This window comes from Apostichopus japonicus, chromosome 20 (genome assembly GCF_037975245.1).
Source record: "Apostichopus japonicus isolate 1M-3 chromosome 20, ASM3797524v1, whole genome shotgun sequence".
NCBI lineage: Eukaryota > Metazoa > Echinodermata > Holothuroidea > Aspidochirotida > Stichopodidae > Apostichopus > Apostichopus japonicus.
In genome coordinates, this window is record NC_092580.1 from 13,151,977 (window position 1) to 13,172,500 (window position 20,524).

Genomic DNA, 20,524 nt, shown 5'->3' on the forward strand with positions numbered 1-20,524 from the left:
TAGCTTCAACAAGCACACTGCAAATATTTGCGCACACATTTTCTCGGAGACAACGCAGATTTGAAGGTGTCTGTTGTCTGTCTGTAAAACTAGAAAAAGATTGATAGGTTGGTTTCAGTCGTGTATTAATACTGTTAAATCGTTAACTAAGAGTGGTTCTGTTTGAGCGCATAGGTGCATGAAGACACGGCACATATATCTCTGCACATGAAGGTATGTGGCATACTCTCCCCAGTACCAGGTCACGACCCCGGGGTGAGATGTTCAAAATGTGTCAGGTGATGCATCCTTTCCTTGGTTGATTGTCCGTTCGTTCGCACAGTCGTAAGGCAATGGCTTCAGATTCTGTACACATGGTGTACAGTAGGCTGGGTGCAAACTATAGCCATTATCTTCAGCACTGTGTGTGTGTGTGTGATAGTTAGCATGTACGTCACCAACAAAAGGAACACTTTATTATTCAGAGACTTTTGTCTTTACACATGAGATGCTCATGTCCTCTCAAAGAGTATGGTCCGTAATTAACTGCCTGAGTCAACTTTTAATGCCTTAGCTGCTGTCTCGAGACATTCATCATTCCGCTAAAGTTGAGTAAAGTTCTTCCAAAAGATCAGTTATGTGGAAAGGATATGAGAAATGGAGGAAATGAGCGAATAAAGGAGAAGTGTATATAAACAGAGAAAGATGATACTTTAAGTCTTTAAAGTCATCAAATTTCATTTCATTTAGAGACTGAAGTGGGTTTGTGCATCTTCTCCTACATATCTGCTATAAAACGTGCAGCATATTCTGACTCGGTGACTGGTTTTTATGTGGACACTTTCATCGTGTAATGCTTGTACTCCCCCTGAAAGACAAACTTTGAGCCCGAAGATGAATGTGAGGGGATAAGTGATAGTTTATGGGAAGGTCTGCCAATAATTGCTAGGAGCAGTGTATTTATTGATCAGTCTCTGATTTCATGGCCAGTAGAAACTCAAAACTCCTCCAGTCAATGGCTCGGTTACATCGTTTCGTTTCCTGATATATCTGCGCATCTCCGTGTTTAATTGCTCGAGCCTTCGTTCAGTGTGTTGCATGACTCGAGCATCATAGCGGACTAAACAAAAAAGCATTCTTATTCTGTAATCACATTTAGGTAAAGTCAACACTTAAATTTTTGTTTTTGGGTGTGTGTGTGTTTTCTCCCCCCCCCCCCCAAATGTAGCATTCCAGATGCTATCTGGAAACTGAGTATTTAATTTACAGCTAAAATCAAAATGGGAATCATATTGTAAAATTTGATCATAATTGAGATATACATATATATTTGTCTCGGTATGTATGCCCAGTGGCAACGCACCAACCAGTCTATCTGATCTTGGAGTTTAAACTCAACATGTACTGTATCTCTGTAAAGCCTGTAAACTTTTTGAGAAGTAGGTATAATCTTCCTAGGCTGAAAATTTGTGCAAAACTTTTGCCCAGTTTTTACTTAAAGTCAAGTTATCATACAGTGATGGGTCAGTTATATGTAGAGCTTAAGAGTCATGCATTGCAGAGGTCAACAGAGGTCACAAGGACTATATTTATGAATTCAGTTAAACCCGCTACTCCTGTCAGAGATATCAGTGGAAGAAGTGAATTTTCTGTTGATAATGTGGGGATTGTGGGAATGTTTGTAACAGGCTTCTGAAGAATACCTTATTCCTTACATCCCACAAATTCCCCCCCCCCCAACTCCCCTCCCCCTAGTCCCTTCTCTTTGTTTACATTCATGTTGCATAGTTGTGGCATCTTGAAATATCTTGAAAAATTACAAGTTTACCCGAACACCTATTTAATTTGACAATTGATTTTTTAATTGATCTTTTGCTCAATCTCCTGCAATGATAGTTGGAAAACGAGCATGCGGACATTGTATTCACAAAGCATAATTTTTTGGCATCAAGGAGTGTTTGGAACCTTAGCTATATTATTTACATCCATACCTGTAACTATTGAAAACTAAAACCAGGGAAGTCAGAATGACTGCGCATGCAACAGGCGATCGGCCATTTCCAGTTATTATTAAAACAAAACATATATCGTGAAAATGTGTCAAATTGATTAACGGTACAGGAAGTCTTCTCTTGACTTTTGTAAGCCCTGCCCGACACTTAAAACATTTGGTAGCTCAAATCAGATGAAAAACCGCTAGAAATTTCTCGCTCGCGATAAACACGCTCTATTTATCGACTACAGTAGATCTTGACCACCGCGACCTTTCAGTTACCCGGCCTTCTTGTCCGTGCATTAACCTCTGCCTTTTATCCACAAAAAAGCCAGTCAGTAGCAAATGGTGTCAGAAGTTACTATAAATTACCAGAATTGATTTGACTAAAACTATCCAACAAGGAAAATATCGTGATTTCAGATTCAACCCTAATCAGCTTAAACTGTTTACTAGATGGAAAGCTCCAGATTCTAAACTAAGACATTCTCACCTATGTTGCCCCCCTCCCCCCCCCCCCCCACTCTTAACTCCATTTATTAGAGCGGCTAAGGTGCTTTTTCTCTCCTTTTCTTTTGTACAAAATTTAAAAGTGATAATTGTTACACTTCTTTACATTTTCCCTGTAGGGTACAGTATCAAAGTTCACACGTGTCCCCCTAGATTTTATGCGATTCCTTCTAGATTTTATTGTACGGACTTTCCAAAAAAATAGCCGGCAGCTGTTTTCCACCCTAAGTCATAGGAGATCTATGGCATGCTTGTCACTTTTTGAAATGCCCCAGTCGAGAAACGTAAAGAACAGTTTAAAGATGAAAAGATCACTCTTTGTATTAAAGTCTTTCTCTCCGAAGGAAATCAGGGAATTTGAATTTAAAGCTCCAGAATTAGGGATATACTTTTGTGGAGACTTTTCTTGTTTTCAGCATGATCGTATCACGATATATATCATCACAGCAGCTGTGTGTGCGTGTGGGTGTGTGGGTGTTTGTGTGTGTGCTTTGATCATCTTGAGTTTCTGGAATTGTCATACTTAAAGCCTTCTGACATTACCGAATAATTTATTTTGTACTTTACAAGACTCTCAGATGCTAGATGTAAACTACTGTTTGAATATTCAATCAATGGACTGCAGAAAAATTGTCCCTGCATAAATCGATCTTTTGTTTTTATTGCCCTTATATGAATGTCTAGTAGAGACTGATTAATAAGGGGGAAAAAAAGAGAAAACACCATCCATATCTCTATTAATTATTATTATATTAACATTTGTAAAATTTCTTCATTTTTTGAATATAACCTTCATGGCTAGTCAAATAACCCTAACAGCTAAACACATTAATACAAAAAAAAAAAAGAATAAAAGGGAGGCATTTGTTTGAAACGAAATTGTTCTCGATGTTTTATCAGTAACTTTGTTTCTCTTTCAATTTTTCAGCCGTACGAGAGGATGAATCTAGCAGATGCTCTGGTCACTAAGCCATACTCTGACGGGCAATGCATCATATCTCAGGTATGGTTGAACGGAAAAGCAATTAAAAGCATTTTTGACCATTTTCTACTTGCAAGGTGGGCCCACCTCTATATTGAAAAGAAGAAGAAAACCCAACTGTTTTCAACAGAGGTGAAAGGTTGTCTAAGGTCACCAGAGGTCAAGGACTAAAAATTTGTTTTTCACAATAAATCGCCTAAAACAGAAGCATTGATGAATATCAACACAGTTTGTAGGTTTACCCTTCCAGTGAGAAGAAAAAAAAATAGAATTTGCAGGTTTTCTTGGAAGTGAAATTTCAATTTGGGTCTTAAGTAGCTCCAGAAGTAAAGCTTGGTTGACCTTCAAAACTTGGTAAGTGGATCCACTGCAATTAGAGAACCAGAACCCTAATAGTTTTGTTTCAATGTCAAAGGTCATACAAGACTCCAAAAAGTGCAAAAACTTTTGTAAACATGGTAAACTCTCAAAGTAAAGCATGGATGAAGTTGATAGGTAGGTCTCCATGAGTGCAAGAGAAAAGCCTATCGCTTGTACTCAGCAATGTTCAAAGTTATTTATCTTAAAATGTTGTCTGCAGTACTCAAGATTATTCTCATATGAAACGTGACAAGGCCGAATCCGCATAGAAGCAAAAATTCTCACGAGGAAGTGTAAGAAAATGTTCAATCTGTCTCTCCATCCATCAGTGTCGCAAGATTCCATCGCCGGCCGTAAATCGGCGGTGGCAAAGCGCGTCTTTATGGATGATCCCTGCGACTAACACATAGTTTGACAAGATACTTATAGTCTCATTTCCCTAAGTAGGATCTTCTGACAGGAGGGGGGTCTGACAGGGGGGGGATTTCTGTCATCGATTCTGTCGTTATACATGGAAACGTTTGTTATCCGTCGGAAGGTAAAGAGGTAACGGAAAAGACCTAGATAATTTGGAAGCTAGAAGGAATATTTTGTGGCTTTTATGTTTTTTTTTGCTCCACCGAGCCTGTTTTTGTATACAACCATTTGCTAATTGTCAAAAAGTTTGGGGGTTTGAAACTGTTTGCAGAAAGAAGCCAAAAAAATATGGGGTAATAAGTCATGTAGTTATTTGTTTATTTGTAGAAATAGTATGTTGAAAATGAGAAGTGGTGTTGGGACAAGGGCAAGGTTGTTTAGGTGTTTAGAATAATTATATATATACATACATATATATATATATATATGTACACATGTATTGGCCGTGAAATAACAATAAGAGGATTATCCCTTTCTGTAATCCAAAGATTAAATCCAAACTTGGTTTCTTGTTTATACCTTTCTCTGAGTTTGTAAAGTGGAATTAGTAAAGCTTCCCATGGTGAAAATTGTTAACATTTTTATTTGGGGGGGCTTGAAATTAGTTTTCAAACTACAAAAGTGAGGAAAAAAATGAGGGTGGGTGATGGGGGGGCAGGGGGAGGGTGCAATCAGCCATAGTTAGAGATAGATAGGTTTTTATGTTATTTGTGCAATATAATTTTGATAATGAATATAATGATAAATGGTGGTGTTGGATCTAGGCAATGTTGTTTAGGTTTGCAGTATATATTATACATGTATTAGCCATGACATGACAATATTAAATATATTCCACCAAGAAAAGAGCAAATATATGGGGCAATAAGTCACAGTTAGTTAGACAGGTTTCTGTTCATTTACACAAAATAATACTATGGAGGATTATCCCACACACACTTGTAACCCAAAGATTAATCCCAAAAAGGCTTCACCTGCAAAAATACATATATCTCTGAGGTATATAACATAATGAATTAAAAGCTGATACAAGAAAATGTAATATTTGTTGACAATCATTTTCTTGATGGGTTGCATGTATCTGCTTTCCAGGTGATATGTGTTTTCTCATAAATATGGAAACACACCACAAAAAGATAATGAAAAGATTATAAATATTACCCATTATTTATGGCCCACCTATAGATCACATTTTCATGTTTAAGGGTCTGGACGGGTCGGTCGCAACCCTTTAATTTTGTAAGATCTAAATTTTCCCCCATGGATATCCTCCTCAAGTGGTCATTAAAGCTTACATCGACTGATTTGATTGCAATTGATTGCACGTCGACTGAAAGTTTTAAAATGGAAAAATCATACTGTCAGATTCTAACAGAAAAAAAAAAAAAAAAACGCTTAACGATCTATTTTTCTTTTGTTTTCAGCAAGCCTGGTTTGCTACCCTTTGTCAAAGCTTAGCAACCCCATTTTGATAAGCGACCCACAAAAGTTGGGAAGCAAGGGGGTCCCAAACCACCATGTGAAATGCACCAATCAAATGCTGCATCTTAGAACCGTCCCTAAAGTACTTTGAGAAAGTTTCTTTAGTGTAAACTATCAGCATCCTTCCAATTTGAGTCCATTGCAGACGATCTTTAAAAGTCTTTAACAAAATTGTCGCCTCCAGTTTATCGATTCCATGAATCGTTGTGTCAAAATTTCCTGGACAGTTTCCCTCCCTGGCACAACAAGTCTTTCACCTTCTTCTCTTTCACTCTAGGGAGATGATGCCGACGGTTGTTACTTTGTCGAGGAGGGCACCGTACGTGTCAGTATGAAAAACACGGTAAGTAACAAACAACTGGTCATGCATTCATAATATATACAGTTTTCCGTTCAGTTTGTTTTGGGTTTTTTTTTGCTTATTGTTTTGTTTGGATTCTGCTGACCGACCGTGCGAGTGTTTAACATGCGCTACAGTGGAAGAGTCCTGTCGGTGTCACATATACGAACCTTAGGACAGTGGGGCTTATATGGTCTGCACTAATATCAAAAAATTTCATTGTATGGAAATGTCCACTACTGAACCACTGCGAGTTGAAATCAGAAGAATTGAAAATAGAATCAAAAGTTTAGGTTTTTTTATTAGACACAGAAATCTTGCTGGACTTGATTTCATTTTTTCCCCCTTTGCCGTGCTTCATTTCTTGGCCTGTTCTTTAAATTTTTGTTTGTTTCTATTTGGAAATGTTTGCCGTGTGTACTATTAATTATCTGTTGCTGTTTCATCTTGGGAGTTGCCATACTGAGTAGCAATTTAATACACTATTAGCAATCCAAATTGGGATTATATTTGGCGCTTAAACGCAGCATTTTGAGAATTTGATTTTGCCAATTTCTTTTGTTTTACGCTGTTAATTGGAAATACTAAAATTTTGTAACCTTTGGTATTTAGCATCCCTAATCATTGTTCATGTAAACATGAAATCAGGCCAACATATTTTTTTCTTAAATTTTTGTAGTTTCCATTTTCCATTTGACTACTAGCAGCCCCCCCCCCAAAAAAGGACGTGGGTGATGTAATGCTTCAAAATTGAATCAAATATGTTAATTAGACACACATTAACCTACATTTTTGTGAAGATATCTCAAATGTTGTCCTAGTTTATGAGTAATACTCTGTAGGTTTGTTAAAATTGCGAACTGGATGCGAGAAAGGTGTCTTAATCAGGATTGGCAGTCAGTCCTCATTTCTGACTGGGTTCGCGTGTTATTTCTTGCGGCGAGTATATAAATAATTTGTTAAACCTAAACTCTATATCTGATCTGTTTCTATATATCGCCATAACACGTAGGACACTGAGAACATGGCGATCCTATCGTTAAAGCTGAAATTAAGCAAAGCAGTCCAAACTTGCTCTTAGCTGCTCTGAGAAGGGTGACTGATGGATTTAAAGGCAACTCAAGGATAATAGGGCCTTCTTTTCCCTCCCACTATTTTCGCCTTTGGCTCAGCTAATTGTACTCTATATGTGTTTTCCTTTTCCTTCCATATATTTTACTTCATTTCGTGTAGCAAATCCCGTCAGCTTTCAGCATGAATGGTATCAGCGATTGCTCATACTTTCTCTATAATTCTGTGTTAAGTTCTCATCTTGTTGAGTTAGTAGAAAGAACAATGGGTCGTCAATTTCCTTCTCTATCATCCACTGTGGCATTTCATGATCATGATGAGTTAATTTTTCGACCGAGGAGATGACTGTTTTCTTTGGGATCCTTCCTTCCCTACTATGTATCATCATGTTGAGTTAATTTGTACAATCCTCGAGATACCTGTTTTCGTCTCTGTCCTCTCAATGTTTCCCGTTACTAACCGTGTGTCGTGATGTCGAGTCTTCAAGATCAACAAGAATCTTGTCTGTTTTCCCTACCTTATTGTAACTGTTTGCCATCTCTGACATTTTCTCCTGACCCCACTTCTATCTCTTACTCTGTCCATCCCGGTACATTTGTCATCATGGTGTGAAACTGACCTTGGTATGACTGAAAGGATTTCTTTCTATTCTTCATGTTTCATTTTCTTTTCTTTTTTTTTCATCTGTGTGTTACATCTCTCATCATGTTTTTAATTTAATTGTACGACCAGAGCAAGTTATCTTCTTCTTTTCCTGTTCCATCTCTTCTCTTTCTCTATAATATTTCTCATCAGGTTATTGTTAACAGATGCAACCAGAAGGGGCTACATCTTTTCCTAAATGCTCTTTCTCCTTTACGTAGTATATTTCTCATCATGTTGAGTTATTTATGCAACCGGAGTAGTTCATCCTTTTCTGTTCCAAAACGCACTTCCATCTCTCTCTCCCTTCTATATATATAACACTTCTCACCATGCCGAGTTTATGTCATGTACATTCAACCAAAAGAAGTTCATCTTTTCCATTAGTCTCTTTCTCTTTCTCATCATGTTGAGTTAATTATGCAACCGGCGTACTTCATCCTTTTCTGTTCCTACATTCGCTCTCTCCTCTATATATAACACTTCTCACCATGCCGAGTTTATGTCATGTATGCAGCCCAATGAAGTTCATCTTTTCATGTACGCTCCTATTTCTTTTAGGTAATGTTTCTCATCATGTTGAGTAAATTATGCAACAGGAGTACTTCATCCTTTTCTGTTCCTACATTCTCTCTCTTCCTTCTATATATAACACTTCTCACCATGCAGTTTATATCATGTATATACAACCAAAGGAACTACATCTTTTCCTTTACCCTCTTTGCTTTTAGGTAATATTTCTCATCATGTTGAGTTAATTATGCAACCGGAGTACTTCATCCAAATTCTGTTCCTACATACTCTCCTCTCTCTCTTCCTTCTATATATAATGCTGCTCACCGAGTTTAAAGAAGTTCATCTCTATCTCGGATATTACATCTCTTATCATGTTGAGCCTGTCATGCAATGGAAATAAATTCATCTTTCATCTGTTTGTAATACTCTCTTCTTTGTAAAATTTCTCATCATGTTGAGTTAACAGTACAACCAACAGGATTTTGCATCATTTTCTTTTTCAATTTTTTTCTTTTGGTCTTTCTGTATTAAATTCTATATAACGCTGTTCACCGTACCGAGTTTAAAGAAGTTCATCTCTATCTCGGATGTAACATCTCTTATCATGTCGAGCCTATCATGCAATAGGAAATAAATTCCTCGTTTATCTGTTTGTAATACTCTCTTCTTTGTAAAATTTCTCATCATGTTGAGTTAACTGTACAACCAACAGGAGTTTGCATCATTTTCTTTTTCATTTCTTTTTCTTTTGGTCTTTCTGCATTAAAACTCTCGTCATGTAACGTTTCTTATCGTATGTCCCTGTTACCACTCAAAAAAAAATCATAATTTTATCATCTTTTGTTTTGTTTCACATTGTAGCAGTGTCTCTGTCATCCCAGGTCATTGTTCAGAACCCTCCTGGACTACCTCGGCTACTTTCTGCTTACCACCGCCATCCTCTATGCCTCTCTCATTTCCCTCCAAAACCCGTCCATCTTTGCCTCTCTGCTCCCATCGCCGTATGCCTGCCAACTCTACCGTCTGTCCGTCGCTCTGCCATTCTTCATTTCATTCCTTCTGCTTCTCCTTCCGTTACTTTCTCTTGTGAGTCCTAGTTTCATTCTTCTCTCTCTCTTTCTCTGTCTCTCTCTTTCACTTCTTTCTAAACTCGAGTTTTATTTCTCGTACGACTAGACCTACCATCCACCAATGTTGCCCATAGAGCGATCATATTACTGTTAGTATCTAGTCTCAGTGCTGTAAATCGACTAAATTATGGTTTTTTGTCTTTAAACAGCTATCGATTTTGACTCATAAAGTTACATATAATCTAAGAGAGCAAACAGTTTAGCCTTAAACCAACAATATCAGACAGTTTTGCCCCGGAATGATTTTTTTAATGTTGTGGATTAAAGTAGAACTTTTGCGCATGGAGTTTGGTTAATTATTGACACTATTGCATACTAAAAAAAACAAACTTAATAACCATAATAGCTGCATCTTATACAAGAGTTACATTTCCAGCAATGGCATAATAAAAAGCAGAAGATTTTGATATTTTGGATGTGCTACTTGCATGTGATTAAATACTAACATGAAAAATATGAATAAAATGGGGGGGGGGGAGAAGGGAAGTGAGTCATTATTGACTTGGTATATACTTCCTTGTTCATATCGAGAGCAAAACTGCAGCTAAAAGGAACCTCGTTCTAATACTTGATGAATTGATATTTGTTTACTTAGTAATACCTGGTAGATTGGCTATTGTTGTAGGAGGGGGGGGGGGGAGGAATTAGAAATTGGGTAAACTTGCTAGAAACTTGGCAATCTCACACTTCATACTAGCTCATTGCAGCTTACAACAAAATTGATACTTTGCTGATTATCATTATACAGGATATATGCTCATATCAGGAAATAATTTAGTGTTGAAATCTTGTGTAGCTGTTTGAAGGCTTAACTGCCTCTTAAAAAGCTTTAATATTAAAAGGCTTTGTTTTGGTAATACAAAACAGAGCTTCAGAATTGTTATCATAAATTCTTACGACATTTGTGGATGAAAGGATGAAAACGAATCGAGTCGTAACTACTAATTGGGGGGGGGGGGGTGTTCTGGTGGCCGACAAGTTGACACGGCCATGGAAGACAAAATAGTTTACATCGCTAGATTTGCACGCCATCTATCAATATCTCTTACCCATAGCTGTAGGGAAATCCGGTTCGTTTTAAGGTTAATGTGAGATGTTGAGGATGAAAAATGTTATCGGAAATCTTTTATTTTACGTTTGTCATCCTGTTGTGCATAAGTTCATTCTTGATATATGTGAGATATGTTTGAAATGTTTTGTTTGCACGAGGCTGTTTTTACTATACTGTAAAATCTAGGCGTTTTAAAAACTGCAACTTTTTGCTTTTGTAAGAATACACTTAGATATTTAGAGCAAAAATACATCCTCATTGCGACAGAGTTTACATCCTTCATCGTTCATAATTGTTCTTGTTAATTGCTGTTATGATATTTTGCATTATTGAAGAACATTGTGCTTTCATCAAGCCTGTTTGAATTCATTTTATACTTTGATTGGAAAACCAAAGTATCTATATAAACGTTCTTTCAGTGCAATGTTAAAGTCATTGTCGATCATGAAACCTTCCCTTCACCCATGTATAAAGCAGAACCCCCCCCCCTTTCTCTCCTCGATGCAGGTCGGAATCTTTTCGTCTGCAACAGGATCTTGTCAAAAAACAGATTGTTTAATACGACCCTCAAAGATGGGAACCATTTAAAGTCGCTCGTAGGCCAACCTTTGTCAAAAACCAGCAGAAACGGAATTGTGTTTAACGATCTGCATCGAACGGCTGCGGTCGTTTCGTTCACAAAAAATATTTGGAACCCGATGTATCAAAATTCTCTCCGTCATTTGTACGGTCCAGACTCTCCAAGATCAATATTGCTTGCTTTAATTAGAAACGGTCATTTCATCCAGGCTGCTGGGTTATTTTCTGCCACGCCCTTCCAATAGAATATCCAGCGTCATCATGCTGCATTCACTGTGGGCGATCGTTTCATCGTCGACAAATACTATAATTGATGCATTCACATGTTATTCGATTCATGCTTTATAACCCTAATTCAAAAAACAGCTTTTGTTCAGCTCGTTGGATGATTATCCTCGTTGAATTCATTACTTGGACATTCTTTGTTTTTTTATTCTTCTTCTCGTTCCTGTTGTTTTTTTTGCTCTTCTCTGATCTTATCACCGATGCTTCGATCTTCCTCCTTCACCATCATCATCATTGCTACTACCATATTGCTGTGTTGTTTGCCGTTCCCAGAAGACCGTAAGTATAAATACTATTCATCCACACACACAACGATTGTATCACACAAGACTGTGATTGCATGATGTGGCATGATCATGTGACCTGTTTAGTCGTCAGCCCGATCTTTTAGAACAAGAAAACCAGATTTGTTTTTTTTCCACCTCAAAACATAATTACTAGAATAAACCTTTTTATATTGTATTTTATTTTTTTTCCCCGTCAGCTTCCTCATTCTCGTGGGAGAAATTCTTTTTAACACTCTTATATAAATTATCTCTAAAAATCAAAGAATAAGTCCATCTAAAAAGAAACGCAGTATCTTCAAGGAACATATATTTGGCAGTCATTTCCTTGCGGCGGTTTAGAAGCTTTTAATATTTTGCACAACTAAACACTTTGGGACTTAAAATGAAGCCCAGAGATAAAATTCAGGAAGGAGAAAAGTTTGAATTGAACTATTTTTATCTTTTTTTAGTGTTTTTACCCATACTAGGTTGATCACTAGTACATTTAATTTTGTAAAGAAAATGATATTTTGAGATAGCTTTAAGAACGTTCAGTTTTATGTGTGAACTTTCCCGTCCAACCCCTTTCCCATCAATCACCCGTGGTCAAATTTATGCGAAACCTACACAGGCTGATTTACATATAACGAGTGTCTCTAATCGTCTCCGTACATTTAGTGCGTTTGGCATACCTGCGCTATCTACATGAGATAGACATATATACAAAAGTCCATTAAATCCAGAGATGTAATAAAATGTGTTTATTCCATTACTCTCGACTTTCAATATCAGCGCTGTCAAAGTTAGGCAAGTTGTAAATTGGAGAGGCTTTTCAGAAAGAAGAAAGTGAAAATAACCAATTTATTACGATGACGACATCATGGTTTATTCTGTTGGAATTTGTGACTGTTTTTTTGTGCTTCTTTGTATGAAAAATGTTGAACATGACTGATAGCGAAAAAGGCCTCGCAGTTCCTCATATCTGACGAATCATCTCTCAGCCCCTTTTAAAATAATTGAGACTCGTATCTCGTTTCGAAAGATGAACGATCCGAAGAGAAAACATGTCGGCAAAGTGAAATGGGACATGCAAGGAGCTGAGAACGACGCGAGGAATATTTGTTTTTTGAGATGTCATTTTATGTGTATACATGTTCTCATGGGGATAGGAATGTTTGGATGGGCAATATGGGAGTAAGATTAACGAGGTAACATTAAATTAGTCTGCAGCATCCAAGTTTATATACTTCATTAATATTCTTCTTGAAGGTTCTTTTAAATTGTAATGCAACATTTGGTCCATTACAGATTAAATGGGTTTGGGGGGGGGGGGGGGATTGTTTGGGCATTGGAGAGAAATGTATGATCTATGTTTTTTAATCCTTGCCACAGGGATAAAAGGAATCTAAGTGATGTGTGAGATGTGTGTGTGGGATGTCTGGCTTGTAAATACGATAATTGTGTGGTGGGTGAACTTCATATTTGGTGAGCAAATGCACCTTATCAAGTAGAAGAATAAGTTTGTTTTCTATGGAGTTCAAAGGCCATTTGAGGTCAACAGAGGTCAACATAAACTTGTTATCACAATAACAAAAGACTGTTAGGTGGACGATCTTCATATTTAATATGTGGATGTACCATGTAGAAGTAGAAGAACTCATTGTTTTCTGTGGAGGTCAAAGGTCATTTGAGGCCAACAGTTGTGAAAGTCTGAAACCTTGTAAACATGATAACACCAAAAGCAAACCTTTAGATGGACTGCACTCTTAGCATGTGGATGTAAGTAAGAAATCACAATAATCCTATGTTTTTGGCAGAGGTCAAAGGTCAGTTGTGAGTGTACTAGACGTCACAGTTTGAAAACCTTGTAAAACACTATCTAAGTTAAAAATGAATGCTTGGATTTACTTCATACTTGGTGTTTGGGTCCACCCTATTGAGTACCAGAACAGCGTTATTTATTTTAAAGGTCCAAAAAATTCTGGTTGTGACAGTATTTCACTACTTTCTGTGGAGCTGGTAAGGGGGAAAAACTTAAGCAAGGTAACAGAAAACCAAAAGCCAGTAGTGTTTATTATTATAATCGCATGCTTCAAGAAAACTGGAGTGTTGATTCCTCGTCGGAGTTAGAAAGGAATCTCTGCGGCCGTGATTGCGTCTGTGTGCATAGATACTGTATGTGTGTTATGCCTTCGCTTATAAACTCAGACGGTACATGGTGGGTTTATCTTTATAGTTGGTGAGGGGATGCAAATGGCGCTCCATATCTGGCAACCCCATGCCATAATTTCAATCCAAAATGCTGTGTGTAATGTTACTTGTATCGTTTATGCACCCTCGACCACTCATCATGTGAAACAACCTGGAACTAAAAGCTAAATCTTGATCATCATATTAATGCCTCAAGACTCGAGATACAAGCATAACTTATCGTCATAGTAAAGTGAACTAATGCACTGCAAAGGACTGTCTTTTTCTTGATCAGAGATATGAAAAATATGAGTCATATACAGTTTGTTATAGACCTGTATCACTTACAAAACAAGCTATGAAGCTGGAACTTTATTTTCGTCTCAGACTTGCTATTTTTTCTATCCCAAAAATAGGTATTATAATGTTAATTATCATATATTGGTCATATATATAGAGAAGCAGGTGTTTCACCAGTCGCTACACAATTTTGTTTCAAATAGCTCACAGATTGCTGTATTTTCACTGTTAATTCTCTTTATCCTTGCCTGGGGAGTTGTGTGTTTTTTTGACATAACATAGTAATTCTTGATATTTTCTGCAAACAAAATTCAATGCCCTTTTAAGTGGGGAAAGTGCAGCAGCAAGTATGTCTAGAATCATAGATAGAAGTGACTTTCTAAAGCTGCATGTTTGCATTGACTAATTAACATTGACAATCATCATGATGAAATCTGGAATATTTAAAGAAACAATGTTGATGCAATGCGAGTAAAAAGTATTCTTACAATGAAAGCAAATGCTTTGAAAATCTTTCGCATAACCATTCTGTTTTTCCAAAATGTTTATTCCCAAATTGTTTAAATGCATTGAGAACTCTATTCTTGCTAAGATTCTGAGGTAGGCCACAGTGGAGTACATAGGGATGGGAGGGGGAGGGGGTGGGGAGATGGGTGGAGGGAGAAATGACTTAATTAGGACATTTTGTTTGGGATAGGTAGTTCAAAGGTATTAGTTGGGGTGCAGAAAAGTCCCTGTCATTGCTAAGATTATGAGGTAGGCCATAGTGGAGTTAAACAATATACATAGGGATGGGAAGGGAGGGGGGGGGGTGAAGGGTGGAGGGAGAAATGACTTAATTGGGACACTTTGTTAGGGATAGGTAGTTCAAAGGTATTAATTGGGGTGCAGAAAAGTCCCTGTCATTGATAAGATTTTGAGGTAGGCCATAGTGGAGTTAAACAATATACATAGAGATGGGAAGGGAGGGGGGGGGTGAGAAGGGTGGAGGGAGAAATGACTTAATTGGGACACTTTGTTAGGGATAGGTAGTTCAAAGGTATTAATTGGGGTGCAGAAAAGTCCCTGTCATTGATAAGATTTTGAGGTAGGCCATAGTGGAGTTAAACAATATACATAGAGATAGGAAGGGAGGGGGGGGGGAGGGTGGAGGGAGAAATGACTTAATTGGGACACTTTGTTTTGGGATAGGTAGTTCAAAGGTATTAATTGGGGTGGAGAAAAGTCCCTGTCATTGAACTGATCTGGCATTTTAAAGAATTATCTCATATTCAGAGTATCCATTAATCAATAAAAAAAATAGTATTGGAAAGAAAATTGTTGTTGTCCCTCTCATTGCTAAGATATGATTTTTAGGAGTATAAAACTCATCTCACTCTGTTATAGAATGTTCGGTTCTAAATGGATGCAATATTTTGGTGGTATTTAGTGGATTTTTATTTTATGCATGTATTGATGTTCATTCTGTAAGCTGCTAAAACATGTAAAATATCAGTAGTGCTTTGTGTGTGTACTTTTTGTTGTTTTCCTATTCCTATTGCCTTTCTTTTACTTACAAAAAGAATTAATGTGCAGTATTTTGGTGGTTCTAAGTGGATATATTTTTTATTAATGTATTTATGTTTATTCCGTCAGGCTACTATGACGTGTCTTAGCAGCTTACAGAATAAACATAAATACAATATATAATAAAAATATATCCACTTAGTACCACAGAGTGTGCATAAATTCTTTTTGTAAGCAAAAGAAGGCAACACTTGGGTTTGAACCAGGGACCTTGTGATGCATATTTTTCTCCTCTACCACCAGACCATAAGGTGGACTGCTGAAAATGCTTTCTTTAGAAATATTTAAACATCCAGTTGTTGGGACTTAGTACTTTTTTCATCAAAACATTTTTCCCATACGGGAGGGGCCGCCCCTGAACCTTGTCAGGGGGGAGGGAATCCGCGCAACTCACCCTTCCGCGCCTGAACCTTGTCAGGGGGGAGGGGTACCGCGCAACTCACCCTTCCACGCCTGAGCCTTGTCAGGGGGAGGGGGTACCGCGCAACTCACCCTTGCCGCGGAACTCACCTTTGGAACCTTGTCAGGGTTACCTGACCCATCCGGCCAACTCCTTTTGCCAGCGAACTCCTTTTGCAGAGATTGCTCACCCAGGAATCGAACTGCCACTCCAACGATCCATTGGTAACGGTGCTGCCATTTACACCATTTTGGTTCCCAAGGCCTAAACTTCGTTTCTTATATTTATACTTCCACCTTCTCCAAAGATCATAAAAGTAAAAGCCCCAACCTGGATTCGAACCGGTGATATGGCATTTGTCTGACACACTCCCTTGCAGAGCACTACCAACTGTGCCATTGCATCTGTTAAGAAATATTGCTCGTTTCTAATATTTAAACCTCAGAATGGAACTTTGGAAAGATTGAAAAGATCAGAAAAGTAAAAGCCTCAACCTGGATTCGAACCGGTGGCATGGCACACTCCCTTGCAGAGCACTACCAACTGTGCCACTGCATCTGTTAAGAAATATTGCTCGTTTCTAATATTTAAACCTCAGAATGTAACTTTGGAAAGATTGAAAAGATCAGAAAAGTAAAAGCCTCAACCTGGATTCGAACCGGTGGCATGGCACACTCCCTTGCAGAGCACTACCAACTGTGCCACTGCATCTGTTAAGACATATTGCTTGTTTCTAATACTTAAACCTCAGAATGTAACTTTGGAAAGATTGAAAAGATCAGAAAAGTAAAAGCCTCAACCTGGATTTGAACCGGTGGCATGGCACACTCCCTTGCAGAACACTACCAACTGTGCCACTGCATCTGTTAAGAAATATTGCTCGTTTCTAATATTTAAACCTCAGAATGGAACTTTGGAAAGATTGAAAAGGTCAGAAAATTAAAAGCAAAAAAAAAAAAAAGCAAAATGCTATGTCTGGGATTTGAACTTTAGGAGTTTTATTGTTATGATAGCTATTGCACTGCAGTAACTGTTGAGAAATACTTGACTACAATAATGTGTGGTGACCAGTGTTAGAAACCACCTTACTGTGTCAGAATATGTTAAGTGTTTGTATTGTGTATCAAATTCCTCCAAGTAACACACTCTCTACAAGTCTTTCCAATCCCCATCATGTACCACCTGTTTATCAATCCTGGTTTTTTAATTACTTGAAGGCAAAAGGAATCTAGCAATGTTGATGTTGTGTGTGCTTATATTATAGGTGGGTTACATTTCTATGTTCTGACTTCTCTATATTCCGACAAAAAGAAATATTTCTGGACAATTTTTTTTTCTCCAAAATATCGTTTGTACCAAGAAAACAAGTTTTCAGACCCCAACAATTTTGTGACCAAATTTTTTTTTGGACTCGTGATTTTGGACCTAAAAATTTTGAGTGCCAAAAAATTTCGGGTCACAAGCAAATTTCAGTCACAAGCACTGTTTGGGTCATAAAAAACTTTGGGTCACATTTTTAAAAAAAATTTTCGTGCAAAAATTTTGGTCGGAAAAAATTTTGGTCACAAAAAAAAAATTGGTCACATTTTGTCGGAACATAGAGACGTTGGAACATAGGGATGTCACCATATAGGTGTGATTTCGATACCCTCTTGCTTGTTAAACTCTCTAACCTAGTTCATTGAGCGGGGGGGGGGTGGGTTAACTCCATACTTGGTATGGGGATACATCTTAATGAGTAGCAGAACCCTATTGTCAATCCTTCCCAAACTAGCTTCAAAAGTAAAGCTTGGATGAACTTTAAACTCAGTAGTTGGATCCTCCTTAGTAATTGCAAGAGCCCAGCTACATGCATTTTTCTCATACACATATTCATATACATATAAACATATTATGCAGTATAACTTTCCATGCATAAAGCATTTAGTGCCTTATAGTATGTAGCTTCTATGCAAATATTAAAAGCAAAGACAGCATTTACATAACAGCTGGTTGCAAGATGTATAGCAATGCCTTTAAAATTAATATCCGTCCAACCATATCTTTTTTATTTTACTATAATTGACTGTCTATGGTATTTGGCAATACAGATTTCTTCTTATTATTTTTATTAATTCTTTTAAAAAGTTGACATATTGACTCTGTATCTTGATGTTGCACATTCTGTGTATGACTTTCAAAGTAAGCATTTGCATAGGTAATATTGAACCTTTAGCCTCTAGTGACCACACCCTTTAAGATAACTTGTAACATTGACAAATTCTTCCAATTATGTTGTATATTAAGAGAGGCTTAAAATATGTCTATTAAAGCAGAAACTACAAGATTCATATCTTGCTTCTTCCACAATCCTGTCATTCATGTTAGGCATGTATTAACAAGCTCCTGAAGATGATTTTAAGTATGTCACCGTTCGTATTGATCCAGAGTTTGCTCAGAAGGACATGATAGCTTATACCATTACACAGTATAACCTTCTCATGTTTTAGCTCATCCTATGCATCTGATGTATCAGCTATATAAAGCTTGAAAAAGAAAAACGGGGGCAATTTATTCTAGCAAATGACGTTAGTCTCCAAATGCCACGTTTGTTCTTGTCTTGTTTTGGGAGGAAAGGAAGGAGTCGGAGGGGGGGGGGGGGGGGGATGGAGGTGTGGAAATTGTTTCTTCAACTAATAAAGGAAGTAGTAACTGACAATCGTGAAATTTATGGACGCAGCAGACGACACTCGATTCAAACTAAATTGAAGCAAATTAGATCCTGGGTTTAGTGATTTGTTTTTCTTTTCCTAGATATTTTTTGTCCAAACTTTGAGCTGTGCAAAATGCCAGATTGTATATATTAAACAAATTATTCAGAGCCTTGAAAGAGAAACTTGGGACTATGTAGTAGTCAGTTGGAGGAAGTACTTGGTAAATTATATGTCATATTTGCAACGAAACTGAATCGGCTGGTCTCGTAAGTAGTTTGAAAAAAAAATAGTGCAAAGACCTTTAATAGCTTTCACTTGAAGGACAACTTTTGGAATGTGTCTTCTTATAGTCAATCAAAATTTGTCCATCTAATATTCTGAGCATCATAAAAATTACTCCTGTAGGTTTGGTATGAAATTGTGGACCAACCCTAAAGTCTAGTATACATTTGTAAGAATTGAGGCTGAAAACTGTTTTTTCATAGATTTGTTTGGGAGAATTTCTATGATATGTGTCAAATTTGTTAGCGCAATTAAAGATGAAAGACTTTGTCAATTGTTCATCTATATCTGAACTATTGTAACATTAATTAAGTAAATATTAATTAGTAATTAGTTAAGTAAATATGATTGGTGAGAGAAATATTGGTAAATGAAATGTAACCAGTTGATTCAAATTTTTCCTTTACTGTTTTTCTTTACAGTAGATTGATCTAAACTTGACAAATTCATGTTTGGAAACTCGTAGGAAGCAGGAAATTAATTTATTATACACTCTTCAAAACTGACTTTAAAACTGTTGAATTTCATCAAAACTCATTCCTTGTGGTACTTAATAAAACATTTTTTTTTTTGTTTCTTCTTACATCACCAAAGTAACCATCCTTTGTGTTAAGAAATGAAAGTTCATTATAATCACTAGACTTTTTGACGCCCCCTTAATTACAATTTTCCTTGCTTTCCCCTCTCTCCTTGCCCCCTCCAACCCCCCCCCCCCCACATGTATCTCATTTATAATTTAAAACAAATGATATAAAAGCCTCCCTGAGGTTAGCTTCTGCTATAAATGGTGCTCTAAATATTTAATCCCCCCTTCTTCTTTTTTCCTTCACTTCTGCAGGATGGAACGGAGGCAGAGAAAGAAGTTTCTAGGATCAGTAAAGGGCAGTATTTTGGAGGTATGACATTTCTCTTTCTCTCCTATTTCTGTTCTTGTCAGAAAGCTGGTGTCATTTTCAACTAGGTTTGGAGTAGCTAAGAAAATGTGTTTGTTGTTTGTTGGGGGGGGGGGGGCATTCGGAAATCTTTTGTATCATTTTGTATGATGAAATATAGTGGAGACACAAGTTTGCGGTAACTTCTTCTTCTTTGGTATTCCCCTAAACATTACTCAAGTCTGCAATGAAAGTATGTCCACACTTGCACGGTTGTGAGCAAGGATGTGGGTAACTGGGTGCCCAAAGATGTCATTAATATGCATAAATCAAACAAAAATCTCCCAAGATTTTGTCAATGAACTTCTGTTAAGGAAGGAGAAAGGTGTGATCACTCCAAGGAATAAGCAAATATGAAACCATGCCTATACCTCGTGACAATTTCATTTCCATATTTGTATAGCTCAACGATGACATTGTTAATTCAAGTCCACACCAAGAAACCATACTCGCTCGTCTTCCCCGAAGTTCGAAGATGGTTTGGTACAAAAATTAGTGCATCTGATGAGACTAATATCAAAGAAAAAGTCTTCTTGATTTGGTTTTTAATAATGTCTA

The 20,524-nt window shown here is 37.2% G+C and overlaps 1 protein-coding gene across 3 annotated transcripts in view; it reads left to right on the plus strand.

Moving 5' to 3' along the window:
• The window catches only part of LOC139962043 (cAMP-dependent protein kinase type II regulatory subunit-like), a 114,923-nt gene that overhangs the window by 88,708 nt on the left and 5,691 nt on the right, over positions 1–20,524 (plus strand). Inside the window, exons 9-11 of one of the 3 annotated variants that reach the window (XM_071961882.1) lie at positions 3,411–3,485; positions 6,001–6,066; positions 9,154–9,823. In XM_071961882.1, the coding sequence (XP_071817983.1) occupies positions 3,411–3,485; positions 6,001–6,066; positions 9,154–9,468 (456 nt within the window). In that variant the 3' untranslated portion in view covers positions 9,469–9,823. Of the gene's footprint in view, positions 1–3,410; positions 3,486–6,000; positions 6,067–9,153; positions 9,824–19,872; positions 19,931–20,524 lie in introns of those variants that run through there. The other 2 variants (XM_071961880.1, XM_071961881.1) reach the window with 2 other exon arrangements.